Source organism: Phacochoerus africanus, chromosome 2 (assembly GCF_016906955.1).
Source record: "Phacochoerus africanus isolate WHEZ1 chromosome 2, ROS_Pafr_v1, whole genome shotgun sequence".
Lineage (NCBI taxonomy): Eukaryota > Metazoa > Chordata > Mammalia > Artiodactyla > Suidae > Phacochoerus > Phacochoerus africanus.
Window position 1 is genome coordinate 125,071,198 of NC_062545.1, and position 19,409 is coordinate 125,090,606.

General features: G+C 37.6%; 1 protein-coding gene across 1 annotated transcript in view; it reads left to right on the forward strand.

Moving 5' to 3' along the window:
- The window catches only part of FBN1 (fibrillin 1), a 258,301-nt gene that overhangs the window by 39,407 nt on the left and 199,485 nt on the right, over nucleotides 1–19,409 (forward strand). Inside the window, exons 5-6 of the mRNA XM_047766424.1 lie at nucleotides 13,231–13,326; nucleotides 17,077–17,172. Coding sequence (XP_047622380.1) covers nucleotides 13,231–13,326; nucleotides 17,077–17,172 — 192 coding nt within the window. The remainder of the gene's footprint in view (nucleotides 1–13,230; nucleotides 13,327–17,076; nucleotides 17,173–19,409) is intronic.

Here is a 19,409-nt window from a genome sequence, read left to right on the forward strand (position 1 = left end):
TCCCCACTTTATGTTCTTGTCTCATTTGACGAAGATTAATTGACCATAGGTGTTTGTATGTGTTTCTGGGCTTTCTGTTGTGTTCCATTGATCCATATATCTATTTTTCTACTAATACCATATTTTTTTTTATTATTAAAGTATAGTTGGTTTACAGTATTTCCTCAAGTTCTGTTGTACAACAAAGTGACCCAATCACACATATTTCTCTGTGCCGTACAGTAGGATCCCATTGCCTATTCATTCCAGATATAGCAGTTTTCATCCCCCCAACCCCCCAAATGCCCATCCCTCCAACTCACTCCCCTCCCCTGTCCCTGGGAACCCCAAGTCTGCTCTTCTTGGCCATGCTCTATTTCTGCTTTTTGTATGTTTGTTTGTTATTTTTAGATAGGATCATCTGTTCCATATTTTACATTCCACAAATAAGTAATATCAAATGGCATTTGTCTTTTTCTTTCTGGCTTACTTCACTTAGTATGAGAGTCTCTAGCTCCATCCATGTTGCTGCAAATGGTGGTAGTTTATCTTTCTTATGGTCGAGTAATATTCCATTGTATATATGTACCAAATCTTCTTAATCCATTCGTCTGTCAATGGACACTTAGGTGGTTTCCATGTCATGGCTGTTGTGAATAGTGCTGCTGTGAACATATGGTTGCATAATCTTTTTCAATGAAAGACTTGTCTGGATATTTGCCCAGCAATGAAGTAGGTGGATCATATGGTAGCTCTATATTTAGTTTTCTGAGATACCTCCATACTGTTTTCCATAGTGGTTGTACCAGTTTACATCCCTACCAACAGTGGAGGAGGGTACCTTTTTCTCCACACCCTCTCCAGCATTTATCATTTGTTGTTTTGTTAATGATGGCAATTCTGTCTGTTGTGATGTGTCACCTCATTGTAGTTTTGATTTGCATTTCTCAAATAATTAGTGATATTGAGAATTTTTTCATATTCCTGCTGTCCATCCATATATCTTCTTTGGAGAAATATCTATTTAGGTCTTCTATCCATTTGGGCTGTTTGTTTTTGTGCTGTTGAGTTGCATGAGTTGTTTGTATATTTTGGAGATTAGGCCCTTGTCTGTTGCATAATTGGCAAAGATTTTCTTCCATTCCTATGGGTTGTCATTTTGTTTTTTTAATGGTTTCCTTTGCTGTGCAAAAGCTTGTAAGTTTCTTTAGGTCTCATTGGTTTATTTGTGTCTTTATTGTCATTATTCTAGGAGGTGGATCAAACGAGATGTTGCTGTCATTTATGTCAAAGAGTGTTCTGCCTATGTTTTCTTCTAGGAGTTTTATACTATCTGGCCTTATATTTAGGTCTTTAATCCATTTTGAGTTTATTTTTGTATGTGGTTTCAGATAATGTTCTACTTTCATTCTTATACATGTAGCTTTCCAGTTTTCCCAGCACCATTTACTGAAGAGGCTATCTTTCTTTATATTTTGTCTTTCTTTGTCATAGATTAGTTGCCCAGAAGTACTTGGATTTATATTTGGACTTTCCATCCTGTTCCATTGGTCTATATTTCTGTTTTTGTGCTAGTACCATATTGATCACTGTTGCATTGTAGTATTGTCTAAGGTCAGGAAGCTTGATTCCTCCATTTTCATTTTTCTTTTTCAATATTGCTTTGGCTATTTGGAATCTCTTGTATTTCCATGCAAATTTTAAAATATTCTGTTCTACTTCTGTGAAGAATGTTTTTGGTAATTTGATAGGGATTGCATTGAATCTGTAGTTTGCCTGGGGTAGTGTGGTCATTTTGACAGTATTGATTCTTCCAATCTGAGAGCATGGTATGTCTTTCAGTCTGTTTGAGTCATCTTTGATTTCTTTCATTAACATTTTATTTTTTTCAGAGTATAGGTCTTTTGTCTATTTAGGTAGGTATATTCCTAGGTATTTTATTCATTTTAATGTGATTGTAAATGGGATGGTTTCTCTGATTTCTCTTTCTGAGTTTTCATTATTAGTATATAGAAAAGCAATATATTTCTGTGTATTAATTTTGTAGCCTGTGCCTTTGCCAAATTCATTGATGAGTTCTAACAGTTGTTCAGTGTTGTCTTTAAGGTTTTCTAAGTATAGTATCATATCATCTGCAAACAGTGATAGTTTTACTACTTCTTTTCCAATTTTAATTCCTTCTATTTCTTTTTCTTCTCTAATTGCTGTGGCTAGAACTTCCAAAACTATGTTGAACACTAATGTCATACTGTTTTGATGAATGTAGCTCTGTAATATTGTCTGAAACCTGGGAGAGTTATGCCTCCTTCCCCTCCCTCCCCCCAGGATTGTTTTGGCAATTCTGAGTCTTTTATAGTTCCATATACATTTTTGGATTATTTGTTCTAGTTCTGAAAAATGTCATGGGACATTTGATAGGGATCATATTAAATCTATAGACTGTTTTGGGTAGTAATCCCATTTTAACAATATTAATTATTCCAATCCAAGAGTATGGGATATATTTCCATTTCTTTCCATCCTTTTTAATTTCTTTTATTAATATTTTATAGTTATCAGTATATAATTCTTTTACATCCTTGGACAGGTTTATTCCTAGGTATTTTATTTTGTTTTTGGTATGATTTTAAAGAGTTTTTTTTTAAATATTCTCTTCTTGATATTTCATCGTTAGTGTAATAAAATGCAGCTAAATTTCTAAATGTTAAATTGTGTCCTGCTACTTTGCTGAATTCATTTATCAGATTGAGTAGTTTTTGTGTGGAATCCTGAGGGTTTTCTATGTATCATATCATGTCATCTGCATATATTGAGAGTTTTACCTCTTCCCATTCAATTTGGACAGCCTTTTCTTTTCTTTTCTTTTCTTTTCTTTTCTTTTCTTTTCTTTTCTTTTCTTTCTTTTATCTGATTGTTGTGACTCCCTATACTATGTTGAATAAAAGTGGTGAGAGTGGGCATTCTTGTCTTATTCCAGATTTTAGAGGGAAGACTTTCAGCTTTTTTCCATTGAGTATTTTATTGGCTGTGGGTTTGTCATAAATGACTTTTATTATTTTGAGATATGTTCCCTCTATACCCTCTTTGGTAAGAGTTTTTATCATGAATAGGTGTTGAATTTGTCAGATGCTTTTTCTGAATCTATTGAGATGATCATGTGGTTTATGACTTTGTTTTATTAATGTGTTGTATTGCATTGATTAACTTGTGTATGTTGAACTATTCTTGTCAATTTGTGATGAATCCCACTTGATCATGGTGTATGATTTGTTTAATGTGTTTTTGGATTTGGTTTGCTAATATTTTGTTGAGAATTTTTTTTTTGTCTTTTTTGCCTTTTCTTGGGCTGCTCCCATGGCATGTGGAGGTTCCCAGGCTAGAGGTTGAATTGGAGCTGTAGCCACTGGCCTATGCCAGAGCCACAGCAACACAGGATCCAAGCCGCATCTGTGACCCACACCACAGCTCACGGCAATGCAGGATCCTTAACCCACTGAGCAAGGGCAGGGATTGAACCCACAACCTCATGGTTCCCAGTCATATTCGTTAACCACTGTGCCATAACAGGAACTCCTTGTTGAGAATTTTTGCATCTATATTTATTTAAGGTAGTGACCTATAATTTTCTTTTTTGGTTATCTTTGTCTGGTTTTGGTATCAGGGTGATAGTGGCTTCACAGAATATCTTTTGGAGTATTCCCTCCTCTTCAGTCTTTGGGAACAGTTTGAGATGGTTGATTAAAAGTTCTTCTTTGTATGTTTGGTACAATTTGACTATTGAAGCCATCTGGACCTGGACTTTTGTTTGTAGGGAATTTTTAAATTACAGATTCTATTTCACTTCTAGTGATCTGTCTATTCAAGTTATCTATTTCTTCTTGATTCAGTTTTGGTGGGCTGTATGTTTATAGAAAGTTGTACATTTCTTCTAGGTTGTCAAATTTGTTGGCATATAATTGTTCATAGTATTCTTATGTAGTTTTTTTTTCTGTATTTCTGCTGTATCAGTTGAGATTTCTCCTATTTCAGTCAGTTCTTATTTTGTTATTTTGTCCTATTTCAGTCAGTTCTTTCTATTTCATTTCTTATTTTGTTTATTTGGATTCTCTTTCTCTTTCTCTGGTGAGCCTAGCCAGAAGCTTGTCAATTTTGTTTACTCTTTCAAAGAACTAGCTCTTGGTTTTATTAATTTTTTTTTGCTATTTCTTAAATCTCTATTTTATTGATTTCCTTTCTGATATTTATGATTTCCTTCCTTTGTATAACTTTTGGTTTTGTTTGATCTTTTTCTAATTCTTTTAGGTGCTAGATTAGGTTGTTTATTTGATAATTTTTCTTATTTTTTGAGGCCTGTATCACTATGAACTTAGATGCTCTGTGAAAATCATTCCACATGTAGATGTATTTTTGATGTGTTTGTGGGAGCAAGTGAGCTCCACATCCCATTCCTCCACTATCTTGCCAGAGTCTCTTTTCATTTTCTTAGTGGAACAAAAGTTTTAAAATTTGATTCAGTCCAATTTATCAATTTTTCTTTTAACGGAAAAAAACAAACAAACATGCTTTTAGTCTCAAGTCCAGGGATTCTTTGCCTAGCCCTAGATCCTGAAGATTTATTTATTTTTTATTTTTTTAAAGGGATGCTTAAGTTTACAACTTTATTAGATATTGTCAGAATACTTTTCAAGTGAATTTTCATTGCTCTATTTCTGGCAAAGCAAAAGAGGTTCTGTTTTCCCACAGCTTCATCAACTTAGTGTCTTTAAATTTCCTATCTCTGATCATGTGGTTTTACCACCTGCTATTATTTTTTTTGTATAATGATTTTTATTTTTTTCCATTATAGCTGGTTTATAGTGTTCTGTCAATTTTCTACTGTACAGCATGGTGACCCAATTACACATGCATGTACACATTCTTTTTTCTCACATTATCAAGCTCTGTCATAAGTGACCAGACATAGTTGCCAGTGCTACACAGCAGGATCTCATCGCTGATCCATTCCAAAGACAATAGTTTGCATCTATTAACCACAAGCTCCAAATCTACCCTACTCCCTCCCCCTCCCTCTTGGCAACCACAAGTCTATTCTCCAAGTCCATGATTTTCATTTCTGTGAAAAGGTTCATTTGTGCCATATATTAGATTCCAGATATGTGATATCATATGGTATTTGTCTTTCTCTTTCTGACTGTATTCACTCGTATGAGAGTCTCTAGTTGCATCCATCTTGCTGCAGATGGCATTATTTTGTTCTTTTTTATGGCTGAGTAGTATTCCATTGTGATTATATACCACATCTTCCTAATCCAATAATCCGTTGATGGACATTTGGGTTGTTTCCATGTCTTGGCTATTGTGAATAGTGCTGAAATGAACATGCAGGTGCATGTGTCTTTTTCAAGCAAAGTTTTGCCCAGATATATGCCCAAGGGTGGGATTGGTGGGTCATATGGTAGTTCTATGGATAGATTTCTAAGGTACCTCCATACTGTTCTCCATAGTGGTTGTACCAGCTTACATTCCCACCAACAGTGCAGGAGGGTTCCCTTTCCTCCACACCCCCTCCAGCATTTGTTATTTGTGGACTTATTAATGATGGCCATTTGGACTGGTGTGAGGTGGTACCTCATAGTAGTTTTGACTTGCATTTCTGTAATAATCAGGGATGTTGAGCATTTTTTCATGTGCTTGTTTGCCATCTGTATATCTTCCTTGGAGAAATGTCTATTCATGTCTTTTGCCCATTTTTCAACTGGGTTGTTGGCTTTTTTTCTGTTGAGTTGTATAAGTTGTTTGTATGTTTTAAAGATTAAGACCTTATCAATTGCATCATTTGAAAGTATTTTCTCCCATTTTGTAAGTTGTCTTGTTTTCTTTTTGGTTTCCTTTGCTGTGCAAAAGCTTTTCAGTTTGATTAGGTCCCATTGGTTTATTTTTGCTTTTATTTCTGTTGCTTTGGGAGACTGACCTGAGAAAATATTCATAAGGTGATGTCAGAGAATGTTTTGCCTATGTTTTCTTCCAGGAGTTTGATGGTGTCTTGTCAGTTTAAATCTTTCAGCCATTTTGAGTTTATTTTGGTGCATGGTGTGAGGGTGTGTTCTAGTTTCATTGATTTGCATGCAGCTGTTCAATGTTTCCCAGCAATACTTGCTGAAAAGACTTTTTCTCCAGTTTTTTAAAAAATGTTATAGGGTTGTATTTTTACATTTACATCTGTGATCTGCGATGAGCTGCTTTTTGTATGAGGTATGAGGTTGAGATTTAGGTGTAGTTGATACTCTAGGTTGTCCAATTTCTCCAACACCATTTATTTCTGAAAAGGCTATTCTTTGTCCATTAAATTACTTTCATATTTTTGACAAAAATCACTTGGAGTTATTTGTGTACATATACTTCTGGTTTCTCTGTTTTATTCCATTGTTCCATATGTTTGTCCCTTCCCCCATACCGTATAGTCAAATTCTGCAGCTACATGTTATGTTTTAATAATTGAGTTGCTTAATTCCTCTGACTTTTATCCTTTTTCGAAATTGTTATTCTAGTTCTATTACCTTTCCATCTGCATTTTAGATTCATCTTGTCTGTATATATAAAAAAAATCTCTCTAGGATTTTGGTAGGAATGTCTTTAAACCTGTATGTCAATTTGGGGAGTATTGACAGTTTTACTATTTGGAACTCTTTGTACTCAGATAACATTTTATCATTTTTACTTTTCTTCAGTGTAGTTAGAATTTGGGGTGTTGGTACTCCCAACACAAAGCCAAGCTCTAAGGATGTCAGAAGGCCAGAATAATTATAGAGCATTGTGTTAGTGAGTTTGAGTGAGGATGGTGCAAACACATGCTGAAAGTATAAGGACACTCAGAAGATGGGAAAGTGGTAGTGTAGCTAGTCTGAGAAGTTTTCCAGGGAGGTGTGGGATTTATGTGGACAAGAGGAAGAGGACTGTGTGTGGAATCTTCTCAGACTTGTCCCTAGAAACGGTTGAGTTCTTTGCTTTCTAGTTAGGTTGCCATCTATGGAGGTGCCTTCATCATTGCTATCATATAGTTTATCTTTTCTGAACTTTTTGCAGCTCTGTTAGGTGTTTTTTTGTGATCCTGTAGTGAAGTTGCTCTTCTAAATGGTGTGTCTATGCACCATAGGCTATTGATACACCTAGGAAAATGTCATTACTGTTCTCTCTCCCAGTGAAAATCATTTTCGTCCTGCAGTGACTCTGACTACTTCTATAGACTGTTGTCTCAGATGTAGAGTCCAGAAGTTAGTCGAGCTATTTAATTTGTCTTGTACTTTTCCTAGTGCCTCAATTAAAATCACATGTTGCCATACAGATACTTATTTGCAAATTGCTCCCAGTATTCTTTCTGCCCCTTGTGACTGCCAAGATAATGGAAATTTTTAGAATCATTCCCAACCTAATGTATCCCAAAGAAAATCATACCTGATGTATGTAGACTTAAGTGCCAGCCTTGCATCTCTGTTATTCCAGTGATGTGCTCACATTGGTCTCTTCCGGTTGCTTATTTTAAGATTTAGTTTGTGCTGGGTTGTAATCTAAAGAACCTTTCTTCTACTCTTTCTGATGCCTGGCAAATGGAAGGCATTCAATCAGTATTTGTTGAATGACTGAAATGACTGGCTGATATCTTCTAGAATGAGCATAAAATTTGTTTGAAACTCTTTGTGGGTAGAGGTTAATGGTAGTCTTTGTTAGTCCTAGATGTTGAGTCTTACTTGAAACCCTTTGAGGCTATCTGTTCTCCTTGGGGCTGACTGCATGTGTCCTGTACACTGACACTTAAACTCCCTAGTATTTTCAGTTTCTGGTAAAATCTTAACACAGATTGAGTTTATGAATATATTCTAACTTGAAGTATTTAGAGCATCCTAGGAGTTTGAGTGGAACCCTTATTTCTTAGCTGGCTTTTCTAGACACATAGAGGTTTGTCTCCTAAATGCCAGACTTCTGGAATTCTTGCTCACATTAAATTTAGAATATTCATCTATGACAGGACTCAATTAATATATATATATATTATATATATATATTATATATATATATATTCCCTCTAAACTGTTCTTTTTGTGTAGTGAAGACACATATCTAGTCCCTTTGTTTCCCCACAGAGATCCTGAGTAATTGTTCCTATCTTTAAGAAAATACTTTTCCCCCTGAAGATCTAAGATTCACAAAGAATGTAAATTTGGTAAATGTGTTTGTGGCAAAGCAGGTGACTAAGATCCTGTTATCTGCTGATGAGCTCGCTCCTCTGGCCTGAAGATTCATGGCTCGTTGGTTTATTTAGATCACTGGAGTAACCATGCCTTACTGTTTCACAAGCCCATCTGAATTGGTTTTACGGGTTTTTTTTTTTTTTTTTTGTCTTTTTGTCATTTCTTGGGCCGTTCCTGAGGCATATGGAGGTTCCCAGGCTAGGGGTCTAATCTGAGCTGTAGCCACCGGCCTATGCCAGAGCCATTGCAGCACAGGATCCGAGCCGCATCTGCGACCTAAACCACAGCTCACGGCAACGCCGGACCCTTAACCCACTGAGCAAGGGCAGGGATCGAACCTGCAACCTCATGGTTCCTAGTCGGATTCATTAACCACTGCGCCACGACGGGAACTCCTGGTTTTACTTTTTAAAGGAGAAAGAATATTTTAGTTTCAGTTGGAATAAAAAAAAAAATCTTTTTCAAGATTTCAAAGGCCATGGGAGCTTGTGAAGTATGTTTTTTTTAATTAATTTATTTATTTTAAACATTTTTAATGCTTTGGTAAGTTTATTTAACAGAGCAATTTTCTTTCTTTTTTTTTCAAATTATAGTTGATTTACAATATTCTGTCATATTCTGCTATACAGTAAAGTGACCCAGTTATATATACATGTATTTTGTTTTGTTTTGTTTTTCTTACATTATCCTCCATCAAGTTCCATCACAAGTGACTAGATATAGTTCCCTGTGCTATATAGCAGGATCTCATTGCTTATCCACTCCAAATGCAATAGTTTGCATCTACTAACCTCAAACTCCCAGTCCATCCCATTCCCTCCCCCTCCCCCTTGGCAACCACAAGTCTGTACTCTATGTCCATGAGTTTGTTTCTTTTCTGTAGGTAGGTTCATTTGTTCCATATATTAGATTCCAGATATAAGTGATATCATATGGTATTTGCCTTTCTCTTTCTGACTTACTGCAGGAGTTCCCGTTGTGGCAGAGTGGTTAAAGAATCCAACTAGGAACCATGAGGTTACGGGTTTGGTTCCTGGCCTTGCTCAGGGGGTTAAGGATCTGGCATTGCTGTGAGCTGTGGTGTAGGTGCAGACGAGGCTCGAATCCCACATTGCTGTGGCTGTGGTGTAGGCCGGCATCTATAGCTCCAATTATACCCCTAGCCTGGGAACCTCCATATGCCATGGGAGCAGCCCTAGAAAAGGCAAAAAGACAAAAAAAAAAAAAGAATTCTGACTTACTTCACTCAGTATGAGAGTCTCTAGTTGCATCCATGTTGCTGCAGATGGCATTATTTTGTTCTTTTTTACGGCTGAGTAGTATTCCGTTGTGATTATATACCACATCTTCCTAATCCAGTCATCTGTTGATGGACATTTGGGTTGTTTCCATGTCTTGGCTATTGTGAATAGTGCTGAAATGAACATGCAGGTGCATGTGTCTTTTTCAAGGAAAGTTTTGTCCAGACATATGCCCAAGAGTGGGATTGCTGGGTCATATGGTAGTTCTATATGTTTTTACTTTGCCTTTTATATTCCTAATTCTACAAATCCTATAATGTGTAATGATAAATTAATATGTAAGTCATTTTTGGGGTCCATATACTAGCCACAATTTTTTCTTTTCAGTAAATATGATTTATTTATAAATTATTGTAATTTGTCCAAATAATTTATTGGAATAATTCCTATGAAGTGGAACTGCTAGTAGTAAGGATATTCAAAATTTATATTTTGATGCAATCTACAGATTTCCCCCAACTGTATACATGGGTCCACATCAGTCTTGTCCTCCAGTGTTTGTCTATGAAAGTCTGTTTCCTAAAACTGTACAAATATTACATTTTTAATCTTTGACAATATGAGATTACAGAGAAATTGCTCATCTCTATTATTGTTCAACTCTGTCATCTTCATGTATGTTTAATCTTTACTGGTCACTTGTATTATTTCATTTTCCTCCTTTTTTCCATTTCCCTTGGAATATCACTGTCTGTGTTACTGATTTCTAAGAACTCATTTATGACTAAGAATGCATTGCAAATAAAATACCATGTATTTATGTCATCAGTTTACTATGGTGTTTTATATTTTGGTTGTATATTAAAATATAATTGTGTTATTTTTTTAAAGAATATTTTAAGCTGGAAAAATTTCACCTGAAAGAATGGGTAGAAATAAGTATAAAGCTATCAGGGAGGGTTTTATTATATTACATTTAAATGCAGTCTTATCATTCTTCCCAGAAAGAAGAGTTCATTCTATGTTTCAAATTGAACAAATAATGTAAAGCCACTATTTAAACTACTGTTAGCTTTTTTATCTCAAAGTAGTTAAATGGCTTTGTTGCTCATGTGGGAATGGAAATTAGCTCTTGGCATGAACCACTTTAATTGAAATCAATTTGTAGATTGAGTTCCTATGCTGCTTGACGGATGACATCATTTCCTGTGCTTTCCCCAATCCTCACTGTTTTGCTAAGATAGGATGAGGCTAAGTTTAACTTAATATTTTAAAGCAGCTTTACACCTTTTCCTGACCTACTTAGAATATTTTCCAAATTTTTCCCCAAATCATTTCTTTTGTGTACTTATAAATAGTTTTTTAGTTAAAAGACCTCTTGGCTGAAATGTTTTAATAGAATTGTAGGAGCCTAAAATAACAGGTTGTTTTAATCAGTTTCCTGGGTTGGTTGATTTCTATAACAATGCTCCAGCAAAAGTTATTTCTGCTTTCATATGTGGGGAATAGAAGATAATTTTTTTTTTCTTTTTGGCTTCCTCATGGTATATGGAGTTCCCAAGCTGCAGTTGCCACCTACACTGTAGCTGCAGCAAAGCCGGAACCTTAACCCATTGTGCCAGGCCAGGTTTGAACCTGTGTCCCAGCATTCCAGAGATGCCACTGATCCTGTTGCACCACCGCGGGACCTCCAATAGAAATATTTTTAGCAACCTACTTATTGCTCTACAAGTGCTTAGGGCACAATGGGCAACCTCATAGTCTCAATTTTCGAGAATAGCTTTTGATGTCATTCTCATGGAGCATGAGTTAAGTAAACAAATTAATTTGGAAGAGTTTTATATGATACCCACAAACAGGCAAGGGATGCCCTGAGCACTTATGGGGATATAATTACTAACCATGATGGTTCCTACTCCCCACTCTCATGATGCTTTTACACAAATGGGCTGGGGGTAGGAGAGAGGACCAAAAAATAGGTGGATTATTTAATACAAATTTCCAAAGAGAAACATAAAGTACTCTGAAGTCAGAAGAAAGAGGGCTCCTATCTAGTGGGAGAGGGAGGAGGGAATAGAAACCAGAAAAGTTCAAAGGAAAGAAGAGATACTTGCAGTGGGTTTGGGCATAGGTGGGATTTCATTATTTGGTGAGAACTGTGTATGTTGTATGTTGAGGCTTGAGAGGCTAAAGAGCAGATTGCATGAAGACACCAGAACAGAGTACCTGGCATTTGTTATGGCACTTAGGAGGCACTCAGAAATATTTGTTAAGTGAATAAGTGACTGATAATAGTGGAGACTGAGTCGGGAGATGTATTAGGAGTAGGCAGAGGAGACCTGAAAGGCCTGTGGGACCATCCTATGGAGGGCTTTGAATGCCAAGGTGGAGAGGGTTCTTAATACAGTAGAGATAGGTTTCCTCTGATGGTGTTTCAGGAAGTATGTGATATATATTCTTGAAAAGGTACCTCACTTTCTACTTAACCCTTTAGTACTCTGTGAGGGCTTAGTAATTACTGGGTCCTGGCACCTTCTTTCCCTGTTGTTATCCTGAGACTTATGCAGCGCCTTATGAAAATGGACCTTTGGCCTGAAGCCAGCAGCCTCTTTGGGTTACCGCACTGAGCATCCTGACTAGGGTTACTAAAGAAGGTGTCTGCAGGGAGAAGTTTCCTCTCTGCTCCTGGGAAAAGATTTGTTCCCTGTGCTCCAGGAAGGATGCACAGAAGAGCAAGCGTAAGCAGCTGATTTCTGTCTTACACAGAAGAAGGGCTTCCCTTCTTTCACATGAAATTGTTGAACTTTTTCTCTAGGAAATTACTCCCACAGCTTAGAGGACCGGATAGAGTAAGCCAAATTTCCATGCCCAATTCTGGCTTCTCATGTAGGGATGTGTCAACAATGACTAATGATTAACTCCATCAAGCCTTTAGTGTTTTCCCAGTAAGGTAGTTGATTGTTTCTCAAGGACCTAGGAACAGCCTGGCATTTTGAAAGTGTTACTAGAGTGCCCAAATAGAGGCAGCTGGAGCCCTGGAGTAACCAGAGCACAGATTGCTGGCATTCTTCCTCCCAGGTATCTCTCATTCCAGCTCATTAAAGCATCTCATCATCTCAGTCCAAGTCAGCCAACCCTGTGTTCTTCCTGCCCTAGACACTGAAGCTTTCACACTTCTGTAGGTGGCAGTGTGATAAAGAGTGCATTTCAAACACTGGGGGTCTTAGTCAGTTTAATGTTACAGTGTCAACAAGCAGCTCTTTCTGCACCTAGTCCAGCTGTCTTCCTTATCAATCAGTCTTGTTACTAAATGTCTTTTTTCCTGCTTTTTTCTGCCTCCATAATTTCCCTTAATACAGTTCCTTGGAATTTGTCACCCTGTTTTCCTGCCCACCTACCTGGACTCTCAGTCTTTTGACAGGAAAATTTATTGCCATTGTAATCTTGTCTTGTTCAGTTACTCAAGACACCATTTTCTGGTTGGTATAAAGAAATGACCTTGAGTGGTGAGTTCTGCTAAATTAGGAAAGACATGGAGCACTATGAAAGTAAATATCCAAGAAACAATTACATTGCACTGTAAAATTGCACACAAAAACACGTTTAGTATTGTCAGCTTGTTTATGCGTAAATATACGAATCCATGAATCATTTGATTTTTTCTTTAAATCACTGCAAATCAACTCCTGTGAACTGTTGCAGTCCATGTACTTAAATTGCAAAAATAAAAAATAGAAGTCTTTTTTTCCCTTTTCCTTTTCAAGTCCAACACTGTAACATCCGCTGTATGAATGGAGGCAGCTGCAGTGATGACCACTGTCTGTGCCAGAAAGGATACATAGGAACGCACTGTGGACAACGTAAGTAAGCCATTCTTCTAAGTATTCTACATTTAACCTATACCGACACAGAGAATACAGAGATAAGTGCTGGTGCATTTTCCTTGATTACCTGGCACATGGCATTTGTACACATGTCCAGTGACTCTTACAGATGAACAGACCACTTGCCCAACACATCTAGCACCAAATTTCTGATTGGAACCTTGGAAATGAGTTCCTTCATTTTTCTTTCATTGACCTTCCCCCACCTTTCTGGCCTCATCTCTGATTTACAGTCACCAACCAAGGGCAGAATTCTTGTTCACTCCAGATGTACGCCTTCCTTTGATTGCTGAACATCTCTGCCTGGATTTTCAAGAAGCCTCTCCAATAAAGTATTTCAAAATGCAGCCTCATCTTTTTCCTCAGACATGTCCTTTTTCTTGATTAATGGTGACTGCATCTCTCTAGCTTTCCAGTCTAGATTCTGCTATTACAGTACTTACCACATTCAGAGTTCCCATTGAGGCTCAGCAGTAACAAACCTGACTAGTATCCAGGAGGATGCAGGTTCCATCCCTGACCTCACTCAGTGAGTTAAGTAGCTGGCATTGCGGTGAGCTGTGGTGTAGGGCACAGATATGCCTCGGAACCCACATTGCTGAGGCTGTGGCATTGGCTGGCAGCTGCAGTTCTGATTTGCTCCCTAGCCTGGGAACTTCCATATGCCACAGGTGTGGCCCTAAACACACACACACACACACACACACACACACACACACCAAAACTCCGCCCCCCAAGCCCCCAATGCTTAACCACATTGCTCAGTGTGTTGGTTCATTCATAGCCACTGTTTTGTGTGTGTGTGTACTCTGTATCTGTCCCTGTGCTTTGTAGAGATAAAATTCCTTTAAAAGAGTTCATTTGTTATTACACCAAGATAAATAAATATGTGTATATATATATATATATGTATATATATATATATATACCCTGCAGAAAATTTGGCAATGTTTAAAAGTATAAAAAAACAAAATTATCCACAGTCCCACAATTCCAGATATTACTTTCTAGTCTTTTTAATGCATATTTGGTACATGAGATCGCATTGTATGCATAACTTTTCATATAATTTTTCACTTAATATTTTATTAGAAATATGTTCCATGTTATTAAACACTTAAAAATGCATTTTATCAGTTGCATCATGATCCATTATATATGTTTTACTCTTTATTTAGTGAATGGTTAGTGATGAGCATTTATTCATGTTATTTCTGACTTTGGCATTATATATGTATTTGCTATGATGAATAACGCTATTATAAATAAACCAAAGTTCATGTAATGCCCTCCTAACTATCTGCACACTGCGTGTGGTAAGAATGATGATTGAATTTTTACAGCCCATAGCAGCAGCAAGAAGGAAATGAGAGTTAGGCCAGCCTCTCCAGGGTAGGAGACCCTTCAGCCAAGTATTAAGGACTGGAGAGGAATTCACTTGTCAGAAAATGGGAGATGGGCCTTCTAGGTGGCCAGCACAATGTTGGCCAAAGCACTGGAACAGGACATTGCATAGGATGTTGGGTGTAGTAGGTGCTTTGGTGTCGCTAGGAATTAAGTGCTGAGGGAAGTGACAAGAAGGGAGATAAGGTCAAAATGGAAGTCATGGGCCAGGTCTGGAGTGCCTTTATGCATATCATTTTCACCAGGGAAGGGGAGTAAGGTAACAACAGCCAAGAACATTTATCTGTGGAGCTATTTACTCTGTTTACTTTATGCTGGGCATTCATTCAGACTCTTTACATGGATTAATTTATTTAACATAAGAACAGCCCTTGAGTTAGAGGACTTTATTCTCTTTTTTGAGTTGAGGAAACTTGGGCACAGGGACTTCAGTATCTCAGTTAAGGCTGTGCAGGGAGTCATCGGCAGGGTTGGGATTTGTACCTGAGCAATCTAACTTCATGGCCCGTACGTTTAATGCTATGAAGTACTGGCTTTATGCACTTCACTTACAGCTGTTTTAAATGAGAAAAGTCACTGCAGCCACAGCTCAGAGGTTGAACTTGAGGGAGAAGAACTGGTTCACAGGAAGACTAGTACTAAGGCTATGGCCAGAGGTGGGTTGGGGATGGATTCCAAGGCATTTTCAGAACGGGAGTCAGGAGGAGCCACTGTGCATCTTCCTGCTTCCCCTTGATTCTCCAAGAGGGAGGTGAGGCAAACGCTCAGTGCACAGCAGGCATTCAGATAATATCTATAGACTTAAAAACTTTTCCTAGATTTTGGTTTCCTAACCTGTACAATGGGATGGTTGGCCTAGGCAGTCTCCAAATTTCTCTTCTGCTTAAATCCTCTTCATTCTCCCCTGGTTATAAATTGAGAGACAAATTGGAACCATGAATAAAATAAACCTCTCTAATTTTGTCATGAAAGATGGACTACTGTCATAGTTTTTGGCTGTAAAGGGTTGTATCGGCTCGGGTGCTCTGATTCCTAAAGACGCCAAGATAGAATTAGATGCACAAGAGATTTATTGGGGGAAGAGCCTATGAAGAATAAAGGGGAGAGAAAGCAGGAGTTGGAGGAGAGAACCTTCAGATCATAATGCAGGTCAGACCCCTGTGCAAGGAGAGAGGGATGGAGAGACCATTACAGTGGTGGAGAAGGAGCCTCAGACTATGGTGCAATTCCAGGAAAGCCTGGTCCAGGCTGACGGGGAGCCCAGAACAAAGGTTGCCCATCAGAACCGTTTCATTATAAGCAGAAATATCCAGTCTCCAGTACCCCACCATGTATGGTTGCAGCCAGGAGAGTGTGTCCTTGGCGTGAACATTGTAGCAGGTCTGGAGGTACAGCAGCTGGAGGCTGTTGGCCAGCTAAGCTCCTTATAGTAGGTTTTTTTGGAGGGAGATCTGAGTGGTTCAACACTGTGACTGCCACAGGAGTATAGGAAGTATGTGTGGGAAATATATGAAGGAGGAATTAATCTAAATGAAGGTGTTAGGGAAGCCTCATGGAGGAGTGAGATTTCAGCTGGGCTTTGAAGAGTGGGTGGGACTGGCATATTTGGCAGGGATGCCCTACTGCCAGTGGACAAAGATGCCCAGAAAGAGGCTATGCATGACTGAGCTGCAGTAAGTTGTACAGAGAAAAGTTGTTTAGGGCATGAGCCTTCAGATCTTATTTTAATGCCCTTCTTGATAAGTAGAATGCCTTCCCTCAATGATCTCTGGACTTATCTTACCAATATCGCCCACAGATTTCCTGTTAAAACCCTGAATTGGGTCATCATTATAGTGCATACATTATTGAATGCGTATTCCTGCTTTGTCATTTGCACTTCAGTGTGTGATTGAACATGCTTCCTTTCTGTAAGGATGACAGTAGTGGGGCCAGTGTGTTCCCTCATGAGAGACTCCTGGAAATTAAATTGAAATCATAAGCAAAAGAGTCAGCTTGCTAAAATGCAGTTCTCATCAGGGGGTTCTCTTATTAAACCACCATATTCGATGCAGAACTGAAAGCATTGCTCAGATGCTTCCTGGAATGAAGGTTTCAGCATTAACATGGGTGCACACTCACCTCTTCCAGGTAGTTTTACCTGAGTTGACTGAGAAACATCCGGGGAGCTGGCACTGTTCAGCTTTTTAAAACAAATACCAGGGTCATTGTTTAGATTTTTTAAAAAAATTGTTGTCCTTTCAGGGGATAGTATTACTTTATTAGCGTATACTCTCAGGTAAGACCTCGCAGGCTCTCAGCTTCTCTGTCTTTATTTTACAGCTGTCTGTGAAAGTGGCTGTCTCAACGGAGGCAGGTGTGTGGCACCAAATCGATGTGCATGCACTTACGGCTTCACTGGACCTCAGTGTGAAAGAGGTAATTTTTTAAAATGTATCTTTCTAAAGGTGTTCTGGTGGCTAAAGCTATCATTGATTAAACCTGCATTGGGTTCTCGCGGCTGCTTTGTGAACTTTGCTGAGCTTTGAGGAGATTTCTGAATTGTCCTTGGGAAGGTTCCTAGGATGACAAGGCAATGGCCCTAAGTCTATGCATGTTATTCAGTAATTCTTGCCAGCAGACTTCAGGACTCAATAGCGAGCCTTTGCAGCAGTACCAGTTGGCATCAAGATAAAAGGAGGACAATTTTCCAGGGAGTAAGGAATGAGCTTGTTATTATCCTAGTAAATTAGGGAAGTGGCTCCAAACAAAACATCTGTATGGAAAGGGGGAAATTCAGAAGGAAACAAAAATTACACACACTTAAAGGTCTATAGGACCTATTGGCTGTGGCAACATACAAGCTTAACATTCAAAGATCACTAGATAATTGATAGCTGAGAAACTGTGCTTTCACACATGTGGTTTATTCAGTCCTCAGTGCAGTCCACAGACATGTGTACACTCATCCTCATGTTTTTCATATGAGAAGATCAAGGCTCAGGGAGATCAGGGGACCTGCCTAAGGTAACACACATAATAAGCAGTTTTAATTTGAATGTGGGTTTTCTGTTTTCAAGTCTAATGCATACTGTTGCTCTTAACAGATATTTCTACCTGATTTGCCTACCTATATGCAAATATGATATGGAGATGTATGTAGATGTGCAATATTATTAATATGTGCATCCCCAATCTTTGCTTTATTTATGGTCTTGTCTCTACGTTCATAGGCACGATATCATCGTTCCCACTTTTATAGTGAAGGTTTAGGAGGTTCATTTCATATGAAACTGTGAAACTACTCTGAAAAAAATACTCATTGAAAAATACTCATGAACTTTTTCAATTGCAATCACCACTTTATCTAAAGTTGCATAATGATCATTTTAGTCTAAGATGGAAAGTAAAACCTCAGTACCAAATGTTGAATATGTTATTTAAAAACAAAGATCAGAGAGCAGCATGTGAGAAATTGTTTTCTGTTTCTGTTTTTTACAAGTTCATCTAAATTCAGTTCTTTGTTGAAAGCAATACATATTTTAGCAAGTAACTGTTATTACAGAATAAATTATATTGTATCTCTGTTTACAAGGCCACTGCATGCTACTGATGTGTGATGCTTCAGGTCATGTTCTCTTGGCCTTTACAATTGTTCTTGGCATCACTTTGGAGTTTGTCTTTAAAACTGTTTCTCTTTACAACTTGATGTATTTTTGTTGTCTTGAAGGTAATGTATATCTAATGGTATCAAGAGTAATAAAGACTACTTTTTTGGCCTCATTATTTACTCAGTGAAGATGATACATGGTTTAAATTGTTTATAATTAAGATTGTTAGCATATAACTTGAGCAGTGGTGTCACTTGAAGAAAATAATTCCTCAAATGATAACAGTAGATTTAATTTGTTTTAGAAAAATCACTAATAGAATGAAGTTACAGCGCATTTTACCTCTAAGAAAGGGGTTAATCATTTGCCACAAAGCATTTTGATTCCCATAGTTCAGATATTGATAAGATAGTCTAAAATAAAGAGGGCATGATATTTACTGTTCCACAGTTATTTTTTCAAAAACTTGATATTTGACCAAGATTAAGAAATTATGTGAATGTTTTTTTCACCATTCTTAACCAAAATTAAGAATGATATGAAACTACTAATCAAAACTGGCATATTACGCAGGGGTTTCTCTAAGTTTCGGAGTGTCTTTAACTGCTCTCCTCCATGATAAGACTGTCTTGAAATTTGCACTAAGGTGTAAATATTTTTTGGCCCCATAGAATCTTCATAATTGTGATTAGATAAAATTCATCCATAAATGATAGATTATCAGGCATTTGTGGTTGTGGAGACTGGGGTTGGGGAGGAAGCAGGCTTGCCTTAATTGTTAACATTTGCCTATGATACCCATGGATATAGTCCCATATCTTCAATAGGAGAAGGAAAACATGAGTGTAGTTTTCCTCACCACATGGGAAAGATGTATTTCTTTGATTCCAGAACTGTATTTCCATTTATAGTCTTCATGTTTTCTGCTTTTATGGAAGAGATCTCTTTACCTCTTTAAAGATTTAGACGCAGTATATTCTACTCAAATGCTTGTGATTTCAAGAGTGATGAATAAAAATGTAGAACAGAGTCAGGACAAATCCATCCTGAAGTGTGGGGAAGTAT